This window comes from Malania oleifera, chromosome 3 (genome assembly GCF_029873635.1).
Source record: "Malania oleifera isolate guangnan ecotype guangnan chromosome 3, ASM2987363v1, whole genome shotgun sequence".
Lineage (NCBI taxonomy): Eukaryota > Viridiplantae > Streptophyta > Magnoliopsida > Santalales > Ximeniaceae > Malania > Malania oleifera.
In genome coordinates, this window is record NC_080419.1 from 72,862,370 (window position 1) to 72,887,984 (window position 25,615).

The 25,615-nt window shown below is 36.9% G+C and overlaps 1 protein-coding gene across 2 annotated transcripts in view; it reads left to right on the forward strand.

The window, feature by feature from the left end:
- The window catches only part of LOC131151940 (endoribonuclease YBEY, chloroplastic), a 40,947-nt gene extending 16,417 nt beyond the window's left edge, over window positions 1-24,530 (forward strand). Inside the window, exons 4-12 of one of the 2 annotated variants that reach the window (XM_058103446.1) lie at window positions 10,847-11,024; window positions 11,176-11,244; window positions 11,329-11,429; window positions 11,720-11,812; window positions 19,707-19,778; window positions 21,341-21,460; window positions 21,568-21,618; window positions 23,077-23,265; window positions 24,101-24,530. In XM_058103446.1, the coding sequence (XP_057959429.1) occupies window positions 10,847-11,024; window positions 11,176-11,244; window positions 11,329-11,429; window positions 11,720-11,812; window positions 19,707-19,778; window positions 21,341-21,460; window positions 21,568-21,618; window positions 23,077-23,265; window positions 24,101-24,268 (1,041 nt within the window). In that variant the 3' untranslated portion in view covers window positions 24,269-24,530. The remainder of the gene's footprint in view (window positions 1-10,846; window positions 11,025-11,175; window positions 11,245-11,328; window positions 11,430-11,719; window positions 11,813-19,706; window positions 19,779-21,340; window positions 21,461-21,567; window positions 21,619-23,076; window positions 23,266-24,100) is intronic. The other variant, XM_058103447.1, reaches the window with a different exon arrangement.
- Window positions 24,531-25,615: the final 1,085 nt, after the last annotated feature.

A 25,615-nucleotide genomic window follows, 5' to 3' on the forward strand; every position in this document is an offset into this window, starting at 1 on the left:
CTAATCAAGGTCTAGATCAAGTCTTCTTGCCAATTGCTACGCCTACTGAAGTGTAGGAATATGAAGCTATCATAGAACACCTTGACCTGTAGCCTGAATAGCGTGACCACCTGTAACCTGAACACCTTGACCTGCGGCCTGAACAACTTGACCACCCTGACTTGCAGCCTGATCTCTTGCAACTAAAACGTGCACCTGGAGACATCCTACCACTAGACACTTCGCAACTTGAACCTGAACCCACAACTACCGTGTAGGAGACTAACTCTTCTAATTTGCCAAAAATAGCAGAGTTTTTGACATACCAGAGGAGAAACACACTATCAATACCAGACAAAGAACCAGGCACAACTGAATCTATTCATTCCTCACAAGATCCCTTGGATGCAATAGAAGGAAAGTATATCTGAAGGTACAAACTCAACTTTAGATTTGTACAGTGAGCTTGATATGCCTATTGCTATTAGGAAGGGGGTTCAAACATGCACTAAACATCCACTGTCAAATTATGTATCCTATCATAGACATGGACTAGTGTTTAAAGCTTTTGCTACCAACCTAACATGTCTTTCCTGTAACGCCCCGGTCCCAACTTACGGCTCGGGTGTTACTGCAGTGACATCTGTGTACCTGATATACTTCTCAACAGATATATATGCAGCGGAAAACATAAACATCCATCAAACTATTACCAGAGTTCTAACTGCCTGATAGATACATACAACTATTCCAACATCCATATACAATACTGTATGATACTCGACGCATCCTCAAGTCTTACAACATTTTACAAGTTCTAAAAACCTGTAACATAACCTACAAAATCGAGTTCGTGGAGATGCTCACTCAAAAACAAATCGTTACCCTGCCCCAATCCTTGCTAATCTCAACCTCGATAAGGACCTGAAAAGACAGTTTGTATGATAGGGTGAGACACCTCTCAGTAATGGACGATTAAGCTAATAACAGTGTGTGACCAGCATGCTTTAAGTGTTTAACAAAAACGTTAACATATATAATCATCGTTTCCATAATTGTAAAATACGTAGCCCATTTTCATCATATGAACAACCCCATAGTATATGTATAAATCCCCACAATCAGGGTTGACTGCCCCTACTGTCTCAATGCAGCCTGGGTACACGATCAAGAGGCAAACTCATACTAAGACCGCCCCTACTGTCTCAATACAACCTAGGTTCATATAGATCAAAAGTGTGGTGCCCTCACTGGCAATGGGTCTGTGCCCACACTATCAGTCCCTAGGATTCCTAAAGCATATCGTGCAATTTAAGAAATTTAAACACTCTTTTGAAATCATTTCACAAAACACATCATGACGTGAAATTTGGCCCGTAGCCGTCAATTAAACTTCCTGCATTTTCATAACAGTTCCAGTATTTCACAACATCAACACCTGCCACACAGTTTTTCACATTCGAAAACAACCCAAAAGTAAATATAAACAGTTAATATCACAGTACGGGTTTTAAACAACGGAAACAACATTTCCAACTGGTGAAAAGGTCCGGAATGACAAGTACAATATTCTAAAAATATAACATTTGAATTTGACCCGTTGGTTTTGAAAATAAAGCCGGTTTACCGAACCGAGGCCCAGAAACCCTAGAACCGCCGTAACTTGATATCTAAAAGTTATTTCAATACTTCAATCGATTCATATTGTATAAGTCACTATATTAACATAACCCCCTAATTTGTGTGTGAATCGGAGTCCGAAACGACCCGAAACTCAAGCCCTAGCTTTCCGAACCCTGAACCTAAACGGTTCAAAACAACGACACGAAAATCCCGAAACCTAATACTTGAAGAATAACACTTTAGTATATCTCGTACCGGACCAAAAGCAAAAATTGACCCTTACCTCGATTTTCAGGAAAAACTCAGAAATCTTCGAAATGAAATTTTGATCCGTAGAACCTGTAGAGATTCCTTCCCTGATCCACGTAGCGACGTCGGATTGTCGATTCCGGCAACACACGGCCCGGAAATCTTAGAGAGAGAGTGGAGTTCGTGTCTAGAGAGAGAGAGAGAGAGAGAATGAGAGTTTATAAAGAAAAACCTAACTTGACCTTTAAGTAATCAAAATAAATATCTCCTCCAAGATATTTATATATAAATATCTCAAAATATCTTCTCCAAAATATCTCTTTATTTATTATATATATATATATATATGTATATATATATTTGATCGGGTTACTACAATCTCCCCCCCTTATAAATTTTTGTCCTCGAAATTTGCTAGTTGTTCCTATCACATCGTCTGAACTCTAACTGCTCTGTCTCTAGGAAGAGCTCGCGGCCACCCACATAGCAGCCTGTCCCAAATTTATTACCTACCCTCACTTATGGCGGAGGAATACGGCGGTTACATACATTAGTCTTGGAAGCTCACATTACATATACAAACTCTCTCAGAGACAATCCACATACCCTAACCATAAGCAAAAAGGGATACACTCACATATTTACATTACCTGTCTAACTCTGAACATCGCTGAATAGTTGAGGATACTTCTGACGTATCTCGGCTTCTAATTCCCAAGAAGCCTCCTCAACCGCGTGGTTACGCCATAGCACCTTTACCAATGGTATCTCCTTGGTACGCAACTTCTATACCTTCTGATCCAAAATCTAAACCGGTACCTCACCATAAGCTAGCGCTTCATTGATCTCTAAGACTCATAACTGATCATGTGCAACGGATCTGACACGTACTTCCTCAGCACTGACATGTGAAACATATCATGCATCCTAGATAAGGTCGGGGGTAAGGCTACTCGATAAGCAATTGAACCTATCCTCTCCAAGATCTCGAACGGTCCAATGTACCGAGGACTCAACTTGCCCTTCCTCCCGAACCTCATCACTCCTTTCATAGGAGCAACCCTCAGAAATACCATATCTCCGATATCAAATTTCAGTTCCCGTCAGTGAGTATCGACATAACTCTTCTTCCAACTCTGAGCTGATCTGATCATTTTTCTGATAAGCTCGACCTTCGTAGAGGTCTGCTGAACCAATTCCGGTCCCAAAATCTGCTGCTCACCTACCTCATCTCAGTCTCATCCTCACTGGAGGCATTCAGGTGATTATCGCCTCCTACCATAATCCTTTTCCCTTTGGGTTCCATCCTGTACATAGGTAAAAGCCGACTTAATCATTCCACATTTAACACAATAAATGCAAATATGGAACGAGAAGATTAAACAACACGTATTCGAGACACCAACAGCCCATACTTACTAGGCTGTCTTACCTTTCATCTCGACATCCGAGTCAAGTCTCTCAACCTAGAAACGAAACCATCAATGGATTTACCATGGTTTTCCTGAAATCGTCATTCCTTGAAAAGCGCAGAAGACCATCGAAGGAAATCCCGCCTTCGAACTCTCTAACTCTATCTCATTACGCCCAATACTTTGGTAATTTACTCACTGACCGTCAAAGTCTGCAGAACCTAGCAAACCTAGGCTTTGATACCACCTGTAATGCCTTGGTCCCAACATATGGCCCGAGTGTTACTGCAGTGACATCTGTGTACCTGATATACTTTCAACAGATATATACGCAGCGGAAAACATAAATATCCATCAAACTATTACCAGAGTTCTAACCGCCTGATAGATACATACATCTATTCCAACATCCATATACAATATTGTATGATACTCGATGAATCCTCAAGTCTTACAGCATTTTACAAGTTCTGAAAACCTATAACATAACCTACAAAATCGAGTTCGTGGAGACGCTCACTCAAAAGCAGATCGCTACCCTGCCCCAATCCTTGCTAATCTCAACCTCGATAAGGACCTGAAAAGACAGCTTGTATGATAGGGTGAGACACCTCTCAGTAAGCGACGATTAAGCTAATAACAGTGTGTGACCAGCATGCTTTAAGTGTTTAACAAAAACTTAAACATATATAATCATCGTTTCCATAATTGTAAAATACGTAGCCCATTTTCATCATATGAACAACCCCATAGTATATAACAACAATTACATAAATGTACAGATATGCAGGATAGGACATACCATGTATAAATCCCCACAATCGGGGTTGACCGCCCCTACTGTCTCAATATAGCCTAGGTACACGATCAAGAGACAAACTCACACTAAGACCGCCCCTACTGTCTCAATAAAGCCTGGGTTCATATAGATCAAAAGTATGGTGCCCTCACTGGCAACAGATCCGTGCCTACACTATCAGTCCCTAGGGTTCCTAAAGCATATCGTGCAATTTAAGAAATTTAAACACTCTTTTGAAATCATTTCACAAAACACATCATTACGTGAAATCCGGCCCGTAGCCGTCAAATAAACTTCCTGCATTTTCACAACAGTTACTGTATTTCACAACATCAACACATGCCACACAATTTTCCACATTCAAAAACAACCCGAAAGTAAATATAACTAGTAAATATCACAGTACGAGTTTTAAACAACGAAGAGAACATTTCCAACCGGTGAAAAGGTCCGGAATGAAAAGTACAATATTCTAAAAATATAACATTTGAATTTGACCAGTTGGTTTTGAAAATAAAGCCGGTTTATCGAACCGAGGCCTGGAAACCCTAGAACTGCCGTTACTCGATAGCTAAAAGTTATTTCAACATTTCAATCGATTCATATTGTATAAATCACTGTATTAACATAACCCCTTTGCTTGCGTGTGAATCTAAGTCCGAAACGACCCGGAACTCAAGCCCTAACTTTCCGAACCTCGAACCTAAATGGTTCAAAACAACGGCACGAAAACCCCAAAACCTAATACTCAAAGAACAACACTTCAGTATAATCTCGTATACACCGGACCAAAAGCAAAAAACAACCCTTACCTCGATTTTTCGGGAAAAACTTGGAAATCTCCGAAATGAAATTCTGATCTGTAAAACCTGTAGTGATTCCTTTCCTGATCCACGTAGCGACGTCAGATCGTCGATTCCGGCAACACATGGCCCATAAATTTTAGAGAGAGAGAGAGAGTGGAGTTCGTGTTTAGAGAGAGAGAGAGAGAGAATGAGAGTTTATAAAGAAAAACCTAACTTAACTTTTAAGTAATCAAAATAAATATCTCCTCCAAGATATTTATATATAAATATCTCAAAATATCTTCTTTCAAAATATCTTCTCCAAAATATCTCCTCCAAGATATCTCTTTATTTATTTTATGTATATATATATATATATATATATATATATATATATATTTGATTGGGTTACTACATTTCCATTCCAAAGAATGTCATAGAGGCACTTCAACAGGACAATTGGCGGAAAGTAGTATTTGAAGAGTTGGGAGCGTTAGAAAATAATCAGACGAGGAGTTGTGCACACTACCAAGAGGAAAAAGGGCAATTGGTTGTAGATGAGTATTTGCAATAAAGTATAAACTAGATGGAAGTGTTGAAAGGTTTAAAACACACCTAGTAGCTAAAGGATATACTCAAATTCTAGGTGTTGATTACTATGAAACTTTTTCTCCAATGGCTAAGATTAATACAGTTAGAATCCTATTGTCTCTAGTAGCAAATTTGGATTGGGAACTGAAACAGTATGATGTTAAGAATGCATTTCTTCATGGAGAACTTAAGGAAGAGGTCTACATGGAAATCCCTTAAGGGCTAATAGAAGAAGATGTAAAGGGGAAAGTGTGTCACCTTTAGAAATCCTTGTATGGACTAAAGTAGTCACCTAGAACATGGTTTGGGATGAGAGAAATGGGTAATAGGCAAAGTCAAGGTGATCATACTTTATTCATCATACACTTTACAAGTAACAAGATTGCTGTCCTGATTGTGTATGTAGATGATATTATTGTTACATGGAATATTGGAATGATAAAGAAGGAATGGAGAATCTGAAACTGTGGATGGCCCGAGAATTTGAGATCAAAGACCTTGGAAATCTAAAGTATTGTCTAGGAATAGAAGTTGTCAGATCTAAATGGGTTCAAGACGTGTAAACAGCCTTTTGCAAAAATGCAAGGCAAGGCTGCGTACTATAGACCCATTGTGGTCCGCCCCTTCCCCGGACCTCGCATACGCGGGTGCTTTGTGCACTGGGCTGCATTTTTTTTTTTCCTTTTTTTAAAGAAAATATATTCTTGATCTATTAATAGTGGTTGGGATGGAAGTTAGTATACCAGCAGGAACTCCAATTGAAGCAAATGCCAAGCTAAGAATGAAGGGGGTGAAGTAGTTGATATAGGAAGATATCAACGGTTAATTGGTAGATTAATTTCCCTATCACATACTAGACCTGATATTACTTTTGTTGTAAGTTATGTGAGTAGGTTCATGCAGTGTCCTCGTAAAGAACATATGGAAGCTGTGAATCGAATCCTATGGTATTTGAAGTCATGCCCAAGAAAGGGCACCCTATACGAAAAACATGATACATTGAATGTAGAAGTTTATACCGACTCAGACTGGGCAAGATGTCTGGATGATAGAAGATATGCTACAAGATATTGTGTATATATGGTGGGAAACTTAGTTACATGGAAGAGTAAGAAGAAAAATATTGTTGCTAGATCTAGTACAAAAGCATAATTTTGAGCCCTAGCCAGAGGATTATATAAGATATTGTGGATTAAACTAATCCTGAAGGACCTGTGAATGAACATCAATGGAAACATGAAGCTCTACTGTAACAAGTAGTCAGCAATCTCATTAGCTCACACTTCGGTACTATATGAAAGCACTAAACATATTGAGATTGATAGATGCTTGATTAGAGAGAAAATTGAGTCTAGAGAAGTGTGTATGCCATATATCCCTACAGCTTAACAAGTGGCAAATTTGTTTACTAAAGGGTTGGACAGGAAGACTTATGAAGCTCTGGTGGACAAGCTTTGAATGATTGACATCTATTTGCCAACTTGAGGGGAAGTGTTGAAGATCTGCCGCATATGGAAAGCTACCATTCTTGGCAACTCTAAATATAGAGTGTGCCGAGAGTCACAATTAGTGTATCCTAAATTAGACTTGCCTTATTAGCTAGAATTTCCTAGAATCAATTGAATAAAGTGTGAGTTGATTTCTTTCTATTTATAGGCACCTGACTTTATGTATAAAAGCAGCAGTATGTAATGACATTATACCCAACATAATACAAAAAGGCATTCGTTAGTTTTTTCTACTCATATACTGATATACAACCAAGCAGCAAAATAGTAAAACTCATTTGACAACAAAAAAATCATATTTCATTTGTATGCTGTCCCTAAACAAATGAAAAGTAAGAGAATGAGTTAGGAAATATTAATAAAATGAGCTTTATATTAAGGGAAAGAATCAAGAAAAAAATAAAATAACTTGAATTTTTGGTATTTGTCAACAATTAAAAAATAGTAATATTGCATGCATACTCTTTCTTGGATTAAAAGAAAAAAAAACCAAAAAAAGGTACTAATTCAACAAACTACTGAAAAAACCAACTAAATCTTAACAACACAATGAAACACGGCAGGACACTATACTCCTCCTAGAGTGAAGAATGATTTTGTGAAGACAACATGAGACCTGAAAGTCTATTTTCTCCTCCTTTTTAGTACAAAACTAATGTAGGCAAGGAATGGTGAAGGTAATTGTGTTAAAATAAAAGCAATAGAAAAAAGAAAGAAATTTTGTTTTAGGGGTTTCAAATTAGTTGGGTTTGTCAGGACATGATAGGTCCAGAATCGTGTGAATCAATAGATTCGGATCAAATCATTAGATTCAATTCACTAGGTGAATCGATAGATTCGACAATGATTCAGTTGTATTTAGATTCGTTAGTAAGATTCTGATAGATTTGGTGTAGAAGTGATTCGAATCGTATGAATCGAATCATGAATCGTAAGATTCTAACTATGGTGTGGTTATCTTTGTAGTCAGCTTTATCCAGCCTTACTCTAATCATTTTGTCTTTGTTTGCTAAAGAGAGACATGTGGTTCGCCTAGTAGTTTATGTTGATGATGTCTTCATGCATTGACTAGAACAGTATTGCAAATGTGAAGTAGTTGCTTCTTCCAAATCAAGAACTTGGGTACTTAGCGTTATTTTCTTAGTATTGATATTATATGGTATAGGAAGGTTTTGAACCTATCTGAGTGAAAATATACCTTGGACTTGTTAAATGAGATGGGTACATTGGGACCTAAACCAGTTGATACTCCTATGATCCCAATTTGAAGTTGTCTAAGGATGTTGAACAGGACTTTGAAGACAAATATCAATATACATGGTTGTTTGGCAAGTTGATCTATGACTGTTACCAGATTGGCAGACTTAACATATCTTTTGTTGTAAGGGTGGTGAGTTAGTTTATGAAAAATCCCAAATGACCACTCTGGGACTTGTTTGTAGGCTTTTGCAGTATCTCCAAGGTTAGGTTTGATATATATATATATATATATATGTAAGAGTCAGTGAGATCATGGGAGCTAGCTCTGTTGATGATTGGAGATCTACTATTGGATATTGCACATTTATGGGAGGCAATCTTGGTACTTGGAGCAAGAAGCAAACTACGCTAGCAAGATCTAGAGCTGAAGTAGAATACCAAGCTATGGCTGATATTTTGAGTGAGCTTATGTGGTTGGAGTCTCTTATGTGAGGGGTGGGATCCTTGGTAACGCTAGAAATATGTTCTTTGATAATCAAGTTGCCATTTATTTTGCTAGCAATCTAGTGTTTCATGAGAGGACAAAGGACATTTAAATTTACTTTCATTTTGTGAGAGATGCTATGTTGAAGATCGTGAGCATGGTTTTAAATAACGGCTGCAACCATTATGTAACGCCGTTACGTAATGGTTTTTTGAGTTATCGATACTGTTACACACCGCGAAATTGGTGGGAAGAAAAATCACGGCTGTAGCGGCCATTACGGACCGCAACCGTTACGTAAAGGCCGCTACGGTTGTTACGTAACCACTACAGGATTGTTACGCCAAAAAAATTATTTTATTTTTTACTTTTTCTTCTCACTTTTGCCCTCTCTTTCATAAATCATTCTCAATATACCATGTGGTGAAAGGGGTAAAAGATTATAATGAGGATGACAATGATACAAAATTTACTATTTCTTTAAATACTCACAAGAGATGCATTAATTAACAATTTGAAAATACTAACTTGTTAGGAAAATATTTCATTTTGATAATATTAGTAATTTGATATTTATATTCTATATTTTTCAACTTCAACCTTCTTCTTTTCTAGTTATTTTATATTTGTATTATTCGTATGTCTTATGTGTCTAATAGATTAATGGAGTGTATAATGTATTTTGTTTTATTAATTAATTTAGCACACATAAGAATTTATCACAAATAAGAACAATGAGAAATATGAATAGGCACACGTAATTTTTCTATCAATGGTGGTTTAAAACAAATGTAATCTTGATGCCCTTACCAAATAACTTAGTTGAACTAAAGAATCCAAAATATACTAAAACTCTTTCTAAGAAGGGTTAAAAGCTTAAAACATGAAAGTATGCTAATATGCACAAGGTTGTGTGTGCTTGAAAAAAATTCACAGCCATTACACCTACTTCCCGTTATGTAAAATCCGAAATTGTCGCTTCCTGTTACACCTGTTACCGTTATGTTACACTACCTGCTATCGTGATTTAAAACCATGATCGCGAGGACTCCTTTTCATGAAATATGTAGATTAGTTAGGCATTGTTTTCACAAAGCCTCTATCTAAGCCTATTTATTGTGTCTAATAGGTTGTAAAAAGCTGGGGTTGGGTAATATTTGTAAACCTCTAGCTTGAGGATATGCTATTTTAGTACTTAGGTTGTGAGAGTGGGGGTATTTTAAAAAAAATGAAGGGTAGACTAAGAAATAATCCAACAGTAAAGCTTGCTGAAATGAGAACGTTAAGGTGGATGAGTGGCGTAACGCAAAAAGATAAATTAAGGAATGAACATATTTTCTTTAAGTTAGGCGCAGAACCTGTAGAAGATTAGGGCTGGGCACCTTAGATGGTTTGGGCACCAGCAACGTAAGCCAAATAGTGCACTGGTTAGGAGGATTGAGCTAGTTACTCTGATTGGCAGTAAAATGGGTAGAGGTAGACCTAAAATAACTTAGAAGGAGATAGTAAATAAGGAGTTAATAGCCCTTAAATTGTTGGAGGAAATTGCCAATGATCAAGGAAATTGGTGGAAAAGGATTCATGTAACCTGCCCCCACCCCCACCTAGTGAGACTTAAGGCTTGGTTTGTTGTTGCATATAAAAGGGCACACCTAGAGCTATACGTATGCTCCAGGAAACTGCCAGCGTTTTCTCCTCTTCTTCTTCTATTCTTCTCTTCTCCATCTCTAACCGTAAGTGCTGTATTTTCTTCATTGAATCTTCAATTTATTTCAAATTGAAACACTTATAATTATCTTTGCATTGATGATGACATTTCATAATTACTGTTAAGGTTTTTTGTTTCTATAATTATTTGCGATTCAGTTATACATTGCTTTTGTTCAATCTCTTTGAAAAATCATACAGCTGGATGGTAAGATCAAGTGTATTTTCAAATTATAAAAGTTCTGGAGAAATTTAGAGCACACTTTTAAAAGAGAGTATTCGCCTTTGCCAAGAGGACAAAACTATCCTATAAGCCTACTCTATCATAGTCCAGTGTGTTTTAATGGGAGAGGAAAGCAATGACAGTCAGCATCTTGGCCTTAAAGGAAATAAGTGGTTATGTAGGCAGATTTTCTATCATTTCCAGTTTCTAAATAACTCTTTCAGTCTTGGTGCTGCTAATTTGTATTATTTGAATTAAGAAGAATAATTTTGTCACCCTTCTGCAGGTTCATGGGTTGTTACATTTACTAGGATTTGATCATGAGATTAGTAATGAGACTGAAGCAGAAATGGAGGAGGCAGAAGAACTTCTTTTGAAGAGTCTTGGATGGAAAGGAAAAGGGTTGATTCAGTATGCAAATGATTCTGAAACTAATGGAAATCTGCATACTGAAGATCTGGGTGGTAATTTGACTGTTTTTTCTGTTTTACAATTATGACAGTTTCCAATAGATATTCCCATTGGATACTTACAATACAATCTTTATCCAATTTTGAAACCATACACTTGATGTGAGTTTTCCATGAGAGAATCTTACTTGTGAATTGTTAAAAGACAGGAAGAAAGATGGCAGTCTTCGATTTTATAAACCGAAGTTCAAATACATCTTCTGTGATATGGATGGTGAGACCACAACTGAAATGTCCTTGTATGCGTTTTGAGTTTTTTTGCTTACCTTGTGCGGTTTATTTATTTTTTTAAAAAAAGGGACTCTGCTGAACAGCAAAAGTCAAATTACTTCCACAACTGCAAAAGCTTTGATAGAGGCCAGGTCAAGGGGTATTAAAGTTGTGATTGCTACTGGAAAAGTAAGAACCGATGAGATATTACCTGCTTGTCTGATTGAGATTTTACCTGCATCTTTATTTTTCATCACTATGAGGACACTAGTTCCTTATTATGCCACGTATTACAGGCTAATGCAATGTTTCCTATATTTTTCCCTTTATTCTCTCTCTCTCTCTCTCTCTCTCTCTCTCCTCTGAAATTTCCACTGCATTGTTTTTATTATTATTATTATTGTTGTTGTTTTTTTTTTCGTATTTATAGTTTCCTTATTTATGTTCTGATTCAGTTGTTAATTTATCTTTGGGAATAGTCTCGTCCAGGTGCAATAAACACTTTGAAGATGGTAGATTTGGCTGGGAAAGATGGCATTGTTTCGGAGCTTTCTCCTGGGGTTTTCTTACAGGTTTATCTTTTGACTTTGTGCCCCCTCCCCCACCTTTTCAAAAAAAAAAAAAAAACATTTCGCATGCCACCTGCATTCAATCAGGGCACTCTGTAATTTTTGAAGATTTTACATAATATGCAACACGTTGAATCTCTGTTACCCATGCTTAATGTTGTACATGAGAGCTCTTTTCTGTTGTATAATTTTTCATTTGAGCATGTGTACCATGCAATTATTTTTTCCAAATAGTTTGGGTTCACAATAAAGACATTCTGCATATCATGTGAAATGGCTTTTCCTTTTGGGCTTTCTGAGATGCTCACTGTATGCTTGTGTCTAAGCTGGAATGGTGATGATAAGATAATAATGTGTGCACTCTCTGCAATACTGAGCATTTTCTCTAGAAATTGGAGCTAAAGTGGAAGCATCTTTAACATTTTAAGTCTTTTTTATCATTGCTACTTAGTTCACTTCTTACCTATTAATACTTGTGTGCTATGTTTGGAGTTCTCTAATCTATAGTTTAAGGTAGAATTGAAGTAGGGCATTTTTGCAGAGCTGGTCTGCGAAGCATGATATTTGGAAATGTTATATGGTCCAAGCCTTCAGATTGCATGAAGGTTGTCAGGATTTGAATTTTCACACTTGTTCTACTTCTTGGTAGCTCAAGACTTTTATTATTGCACCATAAAATGGCCCCTGATGTAGGATTAAACAGTATGTCTGGTTAAATAATAATGATTATAATAAGTGAGGATTTTAAAAAGTCAATAAATTTGAAAATCAAATTGGAACTGAAAACTAGTTATACTGTAATTTTGTTAGGGCTCGTTGTTTCAGTGTTGGTTATGATCACAGGCATTGAGCTTAAGCCTATTTTGATATAAGCCACAATCTTTTAGATAATTTTTAGTACATGTGTGTGACTTATTTGCATTTTTTTTTGTTTTTCAATGTCTAGTGTTGCAAAAATGAAGGCAGTCTGCTAGACCTGGGGGTCATTCTGCAGCTCTCCAGGCTAGACCTTACTTACACTAAAAATGAAAAAAGTGGAAGACAAAAACACCCCAATATGCACAACCTAAATATTAGAATAGTCCACTTCTCTAAAACTCCCCCTCTAGCTGGAGGTGTATAAATGTTGCAACAATTAGAACAAGGCAGGTTTAAATAAAGCCTTTGTGAACCATCTCCTAACTAATCACCAGATTTGACAAATGGAGCACGCATTACTTTCTTTGTCACAGCATCCATCACAAAAAATGGCTAATGTGTTTTGTCCTCTCATGAAATACTAAATTGCTAGCAATATAAATGGTTGTCTGGTTATCACGAGACAAATCTATTGTCTTTTTTTATCAGGAAAGCCATCTCTGACATAGCAGACTTCAACAACATGAGTGAATGGTATGTGCATGGTTCAGCTTTAACACTGTATCTCACTGCAGTGTTTGTTTTTTGCAATGCCATATAACAAGATTACCACTGGATGCATCAACAAATGTACAGTATTTAGTAGTGGACCTTTGATATTTAACAGAACCAACCCAGCTTTCTTTAGAATATCACATAGGGTCACATTGTGCAACACTTACATACCAAATCTATGCCAGTAGAGCTCTTGAGACATTGAAGAATCATGCAAATAGTGTTCCAGCATGCCTGCTTGGGCTTCTTCATAAACTGACTCCCCACCCTTAGAGCAAAGGGTAGTGATTGTCAAATAGATCAGCTCGCCAACCAATTATCTATATGGAAATGTGTCTTTAAAATTCCCGTAGACAACTTCACAATTGAGGCCCATTGGAGTATTAATTGGTTTAGCTCCTAACATACTGGTTTCATATTACAAGTCCTAGGTGTGTGTGTCTGTGTGTGCACTTTTTTTTTGTTTTGTTTTGTATTTTATTGAAATAGGTTTAGCCATTTCTTATACCATCCAATATTAATACCAAGGAAGTAATGCAGAATGTCCAAGCCCTTGATTTGAATATTTTCCCTAAGCTGGTGCTTCATGCTTGACATTTATGATCTTGTTGGGGTCTCTAAGAGTGATGATGATAGCATTGACATAAACTACTATAAGTGCCACACCTCTCTCCTTTTTGCAGGTAAGCATAGAATGATTAGAGTACTATATAAAGCCAAAAGCATAAGCCATCATACTAAATTTGTCAAACTAAGCTTGAGGAGACAACTTAAGACCATAGATGACCTTATGCAACCTACACAGCTTACCACTCTTCTACTGCACAATGTATGCCAGAGGTTGCTCCATGTAGAACTCTTCCTCAAACTTATATAAGAAGGCATTCTAGACATCCAATTGGTACAAGGCCTAATTAAAATTAACCATTAATGAAATCAAAACATGAAAAGAAATTCAGTTGAGCAACAGAAGAGAGAATCTCAAAATAAAGTACCATATATTATGGAATCCCCTTTAGAAACTAATCGAGCTTTAAGCCTCTTCGTAGATTCACTAGGAAGATATTTGACAGTGTAGACACAATGACACTTAATCAACTCCTTCCTAGGAGGAAGATCCACCAAGTTCCATGCCTCTCGAATGCGTCTTGAGTAAATGCATCCATATCTACATCCATTTTGCATGCTTCTACTCAAGATTAGGAATTGCATGAAGATACATAGAAGGATTTGAAATAGAGGAAATAGACATGACAAAAGAACACATGGTGGATGGATCTCCCGAACTAGAAGTTGAGATAGTTGAGGGTGGAAGAGGTGGCTGATGATGGTATTATCATCTGCACTGGTTTTCAATGTTCATGCTCATTTTCAATTGTATCTCTGGTCCAATGATCAATGGTCAGGAAGAGGAGTAGGACTGTCCTCAAGGAAAGAGTAGGGATAGATGATCAAGACAAAGGGGGATCATAATTTGTTGACAAAATCAAAATATCTACACCCTTTTCTATGTTCTTTTAGCAAAGAACCTTTTCTCTATGCCTTCTTGAGGCCTCCACCAAACCTCTTTTTTATTTGGAGGTCTTAAATAATGCAATGAAAAGGGGAGAAATTTACAAAGTGGTTTTGAGATTTAGTTAATTGACCAACAGATAACAAATTTGAAGAAAATTTAGGTGCATATAATCCATATAAAAGAGGAGTGGAAGGAAAGAGAAGAATATTGCCACAACCAAAAGCTCGGGTAGTTGAATCATGAACAAGGGCAATCTTGGAGTGTAAAGTACTAGTTTTCAAGGAATGAAGTAAATCAAGAGCACCTATCATATGGGAGGAGGCACCAGAATCAGTCGCTTAGGAAGAAGAGGCGAAGAGGGAATAGAAGACTGCGTTTGGATTTGTTGAACCATGCAGACAAGATTGTTATACTCCTCTTGAGACATGGTGGATGTAGAGTGGTCATGTGTGCTAAGAGGATCAATAGTAGAATTACCCTTAGCAAGTGACTTATTAGCCCAAGTCGGTTTTCTATGAAAATCCCAATAATGATCAACAATATGGTTTTCCTTGTTGCAGTGCATGCAAATGTGGGAACTGTTACAACAAACACCATGTCCCAATATGCCACCTCTACCACAAACTGTCCCCAAATCTTAGCCTCATCCTCCAACACTACCCCTATTACGGTTAGAGGCAGTTCCAAGCATGGATGAAATTTCTCTAGAATAGGCTTGTGGACAGGAAAGAGATCCATCTTTCGTGATCTCTTGGGCTTTTGTGATATGGTTCACTCATAGACTAGATGGACTTATGGGCTTGAACCTGATCACAGACAAGTTGGAGCTCAGGACTTAAAGCAGACAACAGCTAAGAATTCTGCTTGTTCCGCCTTAATCATCTCAACATTAGAACTAATTGGTTGGTAGATATTGTGTTCCTTCCACATACTCTTGGGAGTACTATAGTACTCATTAACTACCTACTCTCTTGGTCAACTTTGAAGAACTTCTACTAATCAAAGCATGTGTTTGATTTTTATCTTGTGAGAAGCTTTCACAAGATAAAGGAACAGGGTTGTGTTAAGTTGCTGACAGCCAACGTAAAACTTTCTCAAATCTTTTTATCATGAATTCTTATCAAAATCACCTAGATCAAGGGAATAGACTGGGTTAGTATAAAAGGGAGAGGGTTAATAAGTTAGTACAAGAAACTAAGATAAGATTAGCAACTTGGAATATAGGGACTCTTATGGGAAAAAGTATGGAAATAGTGGAAATAATGTTTAGAAGGAAAATTAATTGAGTTAGCTTTCAAGAGATGAAATGGTAGGAGAGAAAGCTAGGGAAATTGAAAAATTATGATTTAAACTTTGGTACACTGGGAGAGAAAAACCTAAAAATGGGGTGGGTATTATTGTAGATAAGAGATCTAAAAGATAATGTAGTAGATGTTAAAAGAATAAGGGATAGGATCATTGCAATCAAGTTAGTTTTAGGCCTAGAGATAGTAAATGTCATTAGTGCATATGCTGCCCAAATAGGCTTAGCAGAAAATCTGAAAGACAATTTTGGCAAGATATGAATAGTTTTTTACAAGGGATCCGATGTCTGAAAATTCATAGGAGTTGATTTGAATGTTCACATTGGGAAGAATAATATAGGGTATAAGAGGATACATGGAGGCCATGGATATGGAGATAAAAATGAGTCTGGTGTTACAATCTTAGATTTTACCATATCTTACTATTTGGTCACATTGAATACTGACTTTATAAAAAGAGAAGAACACTTAATAACTTTCAAGAGTGGATACAATAAAAGCCAAATAGATTTATTTTTAACTAAGAACAGGGACTTTCTATCTTGAAAGGATTGTAAAGTTATCCTAGATGAAAGTTTGACCATACAATATAGTCTTAGTATTAGATATACATATTAAAGAATGGAAGAGAAGGAGGAGCAAAAATCAACACAAGAGGACTAGATGGTGGAACTTGAAGGGAGATAGTATAGTAAAATTTTAAAGTAAAATGAACAAAAGTGTGATTGGACAATAGGGGATAAGGTATGAAAAGGGGTAGGGGTAGGCCTAGCCTAATATTACTTGGAATGAGGTAATGAGGAAGGATTTAATATCCCTTAATCTAAAAGAGGAAAATGCTCTAGATTTGGTGAATTGGTGGAAAAGGATTCATGTAGTCGATCCCACCTAGTGGAACTTAAGGCTTGTTGTTGTTGTCGAGAAGCTTTTGCAACCCTTACATATCAGCAATCATATGAAATATCACATTTGCAGCAATGCTAGTTTCATGCTATTCCACCACCACACAATTAGCGAGTCATTCTCCATAATCCAATTGTCACTCTTCATAATCCTTGGAGGTCTTAATATGCTGGAGAATGCAGCAGAATCTTAGATTTATTTTTTGCATTAATTTATACATTCTTATCGCTCGAGCTCATTACAAGTGATTGGAGGAGCCAGCTGTGATCTGCATATTAACATTTTCAGTAGACTCCCTATAGAGGCCAACAAACCCCAACATACCACAAAGCAGCACACGCCAGCACCAGCCCCCAAAAAAAGGTAGGAAAAAAACAATGAAAAAGCAGTTTATCAGTTGCACCCCGTAAGAATAGAGGCGTAGAGCACAGAAGGAACCATACATCAGATCATAAAGGTTCCCCACAAACAATGTTTTGGAGGCATTCTAGGGCTTTAGTAACCACCCACCATCATATAACCAAACAGCAGCTATCACAAAGTCACACCACGCCCCTGCAATTGCAGGAGCCTGAGAGTGCTGGTGGCAGGAAGAAACCATGAAGAAAACAACTTGACATGATGGATGGCAGATTCAGACAGGAACAGATACCAAGGTTTGAAAATCATTCAGAATTCCATAACCATAGGCAGGAAGCTGCTGCGACAGAGCAACCAGCAATCCAGCAGATTTCCAGCAGCAGATGCAATTTATGCACATGATCACTAACCACAAACACAAGCTGCATCCAATAATTGTTGCGCACATTCCAGCTTGAGATGAGTAAGAGGCTGTAATCTACTCTTACTCAAGGAAGCATCTGATTTAAGAACTGACTTGGGTGAAATAAAGAAAAAAGATGGAAACAACTATCTAGATGAATTCAGATCAATCAGATTTGGTCTAGGAAGCACTGATACCGACACAAAACTGTTGAGAATTCCACTTGTGAGTTTGTCCCACATTGAAATATTTGAGTGGATGATGCGTGCTTATATACATGGTTGGGCCCAAGACCCAATAGGCTTAAGCTTTTGGGTCATGTTGGTGTTCACCCATGTGTATCAAGCACACCCATGGGCTCCTCCGGTTCTAACAAAAACATGGATACAACACATTACTGATGTGGTGATACGACAATTTTGATAACGTAAGGACATGGTAGGGGTACACTAATTAATCAATACAAAAATATATAGTTAGTCATGTTTTCCCTTTTAGATGATAGTATGACACATTGTGATAATTTTGATTTAAAATGAAATATAAACACAATTAATGCAATTCATATTTCTTGAATAATCCACATCACTTGTGCTTCTTTTGTTACAAAAGATTCCCTTCTTATGTGGATAAGGACCATATCAATAATTACGATTTTATGTATGGATAATTTCTCAATATCTTGTTCATTCTTACAAAAGATTCCCTTCTTATGTGGATAAGGACCATATCAATAATTACGATTTTATGTATGGATAATTTCTCAATATCTTGTTCATTCACAAGAAAATATTTTCTTTGTGCACCGGTAAAAGAAAACAAAAAAAAAAAAGAAGCTTTTTTGGAGAGAGATACTATTTCACCAATCGAGTCGCAGGTACAAACATATTCATACGTAATGATTTTCCACACAGTGGTGACAAAATATATATAACAAGTACAGATCTTTCTTTCCAATTCGTAGAATATTGGTCCCCCCAAAAAAAAAAACTTAAGGGCATGGCTCATCAAGAAGAAAATATTAACAGAGAGTGCCAATTGGCAATGGCTTTGTGTGTGTGGGAGTTTTTTGGGGGGGGGGGGGGGGGGGGGCAGGGGAGGAGAGGGAATTCTGGAGTTGGGAGGTCCGATGGTGCTCTATAAGGATGCCATAGTGGCACTAGTGTTCCAAAGTCCAACTACTCTAATGAAAAGAACCTTCGACTCTCAGCCTCCCGACCTCTCCTCAATATTTTTCTTTTTTTAAGTTTTTCTAGGAAAATTAAAGGGGGTTCGATGCAGGAAGTTTTCTGAACCTTTTGGTGTTAGGAAGTGTCTCAGCCATGTACGAAAAATAAAAAATGAATTATTTAGCTCTCGATATGTGTGAGGGAGTTTCAGGCAGGTGTCTGTATATGACACGTGTTGGATACCAGAAGTGTCGGTGTTTCATAGGATTTGGAAGATCTTGTTGCTCAGATACCATGTTGCAAATCTGAAGAGGAGGAGAAAGAAAGCAGATGGGTAGTTGGCAAGACCTGGGAGTCATGTTACAGCTCTCCTGGCAAGAATTATATTAATAATTAAAAAATAGAGGACACCGTATGCATAAATTAAATATAAATAGTTCTACTCCTCTCATAACATCTTGAAAGCAAGAATTGTGGAATTGGTGCACATATATAGGTTTAGGGTTGGCAGGTTTAATTTCTTTTATTATGTTTTGTGCATCTTGGCTTTATCACTTTGCCTTCTAATGATTGAAGAGGTAAAAAAAAAATTGAGCCTTTTGATTCTGTGGATTAGCTTTAATAAAAATTGCGCTTAATTTTCTTCCCTAATTTCTATCTCTTTGTCAAATTATTGTGAAGTTTTAAGGAATTTGTCAGGAACATAATGTTTGTTTGATGTTTCACATGTTTGCGTTCTTGAAATGGTCTTTGTCTGCTGTTTCATTATTCTCAAGTTGATAGTTTATTTACCATATGTTGTCTTTTCTATTTTTTCTCTTGATGCTAGGGATTGCTTCTTTATGGGAGACAAGGCCGGGAAATTTTTAGGAGGAATTTAGATCAAAATGTCTGCAGAAAGGTAATATATTGTTTAAGATGTTGATGAGCGTTTCCATTTCATCATTTTTACTAGAAGTTATAATTTGTCCAAAAGTAAAAATAAATAAAAAGGTTGTCATGAGTGTCAATGTCAAATCTTTTTGTTCACATCATTTTTCTTTGAAATAGAAAAGGTTTTTAGAAAGAGAAGGTGATGCAGGGGCAGCATCAAGGTTCTGCAGACATGGGAGAATTTAGAAGAAATAAGGAAACGAGGAGGGAGGAGATACCAGGGGGAACTCATATTCAATTCCAATTTCAATTCATCAATAACTGCCTAAATCATGGCTTTCACACACTATTTATAAGAAAGCCTCTAAACACATGAAATTACACGCATACTCCTAAAACTGCATTGCATTACAAACGTACCCCTAGAATACTTACTACAAACAATGTCCCAACATACATAATCCTAATACAAGAAAACAGCACACACATAAACAACTAACTAAGCACATTTGGGTTTCGGACCCAATAAACCATTCACCCTATTCTTTTATGTAGGCCTCCTAATTGGGTCAAAATGATCCATCCAAATACCTGCTTCTTTTCTTACATCAGAAGGTGTATCTTTTTTGTTTGGGTGGCCTGTCTCACTGCTGGCTTGGTATAATTTGGCATATCATAATAGCAAAAAGGGGCAGAGTTGCAAGATCTTCAGCTTTGGAGGGTTTAGGGGATGGACATGCAGGCATGCCCCCAACTCTACCTAATGCCATCTGTGACAGCAAGCAGTGGCCACTGGCTGCTGACATAAGCGTCATGAGGCTGCTATTTGGTGTACCAGACAATGTTGATGCTAGAAATTAGCAAATGGTCTGTTTTAGTTTGACGTAATTTCATTTGCCTGGTTCTATTGCTACCACAGTTGACCTAGGTGGTTGCTGGCAGTTGCACACAAGTGATTGGTGGCACTTACCCTGCACAGAGATACTGTTGTAGCCATCTTATGGTTATCACCTATTTGAAGATGGCTCCAACTGTGCAATTAGTAAGTGCCAGTTAGTATGACCTTTGTGAGGCAGTGACCCCTCATCTCTAGAACATCATTGTTAACCAAGCATTTTGATATAAATCATTTACCCAGCACTTCTTTGGATAACACTTGTCCAAATCATAAATATTTTGGCTTATGTACCAAGTATTTGTCAGAAAAATAGTTCTCTGTTGTAAACTGAGGTTCCTGTTTAAATTCACAGCTTACAATCAAAGGCTTCACTATTCCTGCTAGAAGAAAGAACTTTGGATGCCAATTATAATAAGGAGAATTTATTAATTCATGCTCGTGTCTAAAATAACTACAATATTTTGCTTTTATATGCATTTTAAAAATCAAAAAACCAGATTTTACGGGTCTTTTGTAAAAGTACCAGCCATTTTCGAGTAATTTTCTTTTTTGCACTGGGACTTTCTACATTTGGTTATATTGCTGTTAGAAGCAAAGGGTATAAAGGATGAAATAATTTACAAAGCATGCTAATTTGTTATAGCATACTTATTTTTATGTCTCACAAAAGAAAATAATTCTTAAAATTGCAGGCACTTTTATATTCCTGGGAGCATAAAGTTCCTCTTATTGCATTCAGTGAGGATCGTTGCTTAACTCTATTTGATCACCCTCTCATTGACTCAGCACATGCTATATATCATGAGCCGAAGGTCTCTGACAGAAGAATATATTAGTTTTTTCTCACACTTCTTTCTATAATTTCCTGAGTAGTCTCTTTGTGCATATAATTAATATGGATTTTCCTCATTCTCTACAGGCAGAAATCATGCCTTCGATTGAACACCTCTTGGCTGTTGCTGACATACAGGTGAACAATGAAACTTGCAGGAATAATCATAAGATAAGTTGGTGCAGGACAAGAGAGAGAGAGCATTTAGCTATGGTGAGATAAGGAAATTGGAGAGAAATAATTGTATGAAGAGAGAGACATGAGAGGAGAGAAAGGGATACAAGAGGATGACTGCGACCCTTGCGAGGGATCACCATAGGGCCACAAAGGACCCAAGCTGTTTCACAAGCAGCTTGAAAGCTGCACTTGGTAAGAGCTTGTTCAAGCTTGTTCATTATGTAAACAAGCAATTCCCATGCCCAATTTTGAGGCTCGTTTAATAAACGGGCCAAACTTGAAGATGAATGGGCTCGGCTTGTGAACAGCTTGGTTATGGGTTCGGTTTGGGCTTGTTTAATAGGATAGGATTGAATTAGGATTATTTGTGGGTTAGATTAATAAGGTCGAATTAAGCTTGATAAATTGTAGTGGACTTACAATTAGGGACTGTTTGTGCATATGTTTCTTTAGCTCGAACTCCATAACTTGAATTTAGTGATAAGGCTAATACTTGAGGGCAATAGGCTAAATGGTGGTGCAAGAAAAAAATCAGTATTAGTAAGAGCCCTTTTTCCCTTTTTTGCCTAGCAAAATCTCTTGCCTCTCAAAATGAGAGGTTCCAAAAGAACTGAACCGTTAGCGAGCATCTTGTGCTCGGCTTGGTAAGGACTCATGAGCTTGTTCATTTGCATAATGAACAAGCTTGAACGAATAGATTAAAGCTCTTAGCTTGGCTTGATCTTGAGTTTGATTTAAATTTAATAAATAAGTTTGAGCATGGAAAAACTTGGTTTGGTTCGGCTTGGCTCATTTGTGGCCCTAATTCACCGTGCTTATAGTAACAAAAACACAATTTCAATTTTACTTTGATTGAAAATCCTTTATAATAAAATATTGATGCGGACTTATCCTACGGTTTTAAAAATTGCACGTTTCTCTTTTGAGGTTTAGCAAAAAGTGCAACAGGGACCTTTTTTGAGAATCTAAAAATTTCATAGATATATTTGAGGTTAAGTAAAATGACACGAACCTTCCATATTTGGAAAAAGACAAGTAGTAGGAGTGGGGGGGGGGGGGGGGGTGGTATGACTTATTAGTGTCTCAAAGATCAAATGTTTGGGGTGGTCCCCAAGATTTTTGAAATCTCAAGGTATGTTTGTGGGATTTTTGGAATGGCCTGCATCTTATTTCTAAACCTTAGTGGGGGGATCAATGTCTTTGGCTTTAATATTTTTATTCCTAATTTTGATTAAAATCCTTCTAAAAATTTCAGTTTTTAAGTGGGATTTACTGCTATTCTAGTCACTGTCCTGTCTATCCTTCCAGATGAATTGAACAATTTATCTTGATTGGTCCCAAGTGGACAATCAAACAAAATTAATATTTATTATGCTTGCTGTTTTTGGATTTCCCTGTTATGACTAACATTTATTACAGAAGCTGATATTCTTAGACACTTCTGAGGGTGTCTCTACTACTTTGCGGCCATACTGGTCAGAAGCAACTGGAGATCGTGCCAGAGTTGTCCAAGCTGTACCAGATATGCTCGAAGTTGTTCCAGTTGGAACTTCAAAAGGGAGTGGTGTAAGAGTGCTGCTTGATCATTTGGGTGTCACTGCAGAAGAGGTATGGACTTGTGAAATTTTCATGCCATGTGAGTTTATGGTCCAAACTGAACCATGTTTAACTAACACTGAAAAATGAAAATATGCAACCCATGTCACATAATATATATGTTAGTGTTAGAGCAACTTTTGTCTTCATGACAATAAAAATTGTTAATTTAGAAGACCATAAGAAAGGTGGGACTGAATACACAGTCTCCTTGCCTTGTCAGGAAAATATAAAAATTTTACCGTCAGGATCAATTTACAACATCTTACACCCCCACATTTTGTTCATATTTTGGAAGTCTTTGTTACCAAGAAAAGCATTATCAATGAATTGTGTTTTCTGAAAATTCTGATGGGATGCATGAATTCCTTGTAGAAAATTTATCTGATAAACAACATGACAGATGTCTATAGCTGTTAATGATTTAACGGCTTGACCAACCAACTTTTAAAGCCTTTTAAATATTAGACTTTTGAATTTCAATTTTTTGATGGAGTAAAAGGGACTAATATAGGCAACCCAAAGAGATGGGTAAAGATTGTATTGCTGCGTGTGCAAGTGCAGAAGACGGTATAGGCAATGGCATAATTCTGTCTGAGGTGATTGATAACCCTTGTCACACTTGATCTGCCAATTTCAGTGTGTAGCATGGTTAGCACTGGGTGGTGATGCCAATTGCCAATAGTTTAGAACCCATGTAGTAATGTCTTAAAAACTCTTTTGACAACTGGACAAACCCAGGACTGAGTTGTACTTGCTTATGTTGAAGTTACTACAATGTAAATTCATCAGCATTGGAGATATGACCGCATTGATCTTCACATTGATTTTGACAATTGATTATTAGGTAATGGCTATTGGTGACGGGGAAAATGATATTGAGATGCTCGAGTTGGCCTCTTTAGGCGTTGCTCTCAGTAATGGATCAGACAAGGCAAAAGCTGTGGCTAATGTAATTGGTGCCAGCAATGATGATGATGGTGTAGCTGATGCCATCTACCGGTATGCCTTCTGAGCTTCAAGTTTCTGCATGGAAGCCTGGAAGGTTGAGACTGGGCTCTTGACACAGCTTGATCTATATGTTGGGAGTGGGGAGGTGTCGGCTCCTATGCATTGTTTCTTGGTGATGGCTCCTATACATTGTTTCTTTTATTATTGTTCGTCGTTCAAAAGGAATAATTTTATGAGCCTAGGAAAAGGTCAGAATAGAAGCTTGTAATTTTTTCCCACAGAATGAATAAAAATTTTCATAATTTATTATGGTTTATATGTGGCTATTTTTTTGTGCATGGAGTCCCATTGCCGTGATAAGACCCCATCAATTTGCTTCTTATTGGTTACTAGAGAAAGAAACAAATTGGGTTTATCATAATTTATAATTTGTGTAATATAATTTTCGTAATAGTGTAATTTCAGTAATAGTAGGAGGAATATTTGAGATAAAGTTAAACTTGATAAAGAAATAAATAGCACTTGTAGATTTCAGTATTTTGGATCTATTATGTAAGCTGAAAGAGAAATTGAAAATGATGTATTGCATAGAGTTAAAGTAGGGTAAAATGGAGAAATGCTTTAAATGTGTTTTGTGGTCGTAGAATACTTTTAAAATTAAAAGGGAAGTTTTATAGGATGGTTTTAAGGTCAGCTATGCTATGTAGATAAGAATGTTGGGCAACGAGGAAGCATAATTTTCAAAAAATAAAAGTAGTTAAGATGAGAATGCTTAGATGGATGAGTGGTATAAAACTGAAAGATAAATTAAGAAATGATTATATTTGCAGTAAGTTAGGTATAACTCCTATAGATGATAAGAGAAAGATGACTCAAATAGTATGAACACTTGCAACGTAGACTAAATAATGCGTCAGTGAGAGAGTGAGTTAGTTACTATGGGGGACAGTAGAAATGACATGAGTAGATTTAAAATAATTTAGAAGGAGATAATAAGAATTTAATAGTGTTGAATTTGTTAAAAGAAATGGTTTATGATCGCATAAATTGACGAAAAAAGATTCATAGAGTCGATCCCACCTAGTGGGACTTGAGCCTTGATTTTATTGTTATTGTTGTAAAATACATCTATTGACCTGATAGGTCATACCCTGTTTTGATTATGACAAATACTCCGGTATTTAATGTCTATCAAGTTTGTGTGTAGGTTCATATTAGCTTGATCATTTGATGGCACATGAAAGCTTGAAGACTAAAGACCCTAAAGACTATCTTCTTGTTTTAATTTATATTATTTGGGTCTGTATTAATAATTAGGATATGGTTTGTAATAATCTCTACATGTCATTCATGTAGGTTTCTGTAAGCTCAGAAATGTCATAGATTGACCATAGAGACCGAATGAATTTAG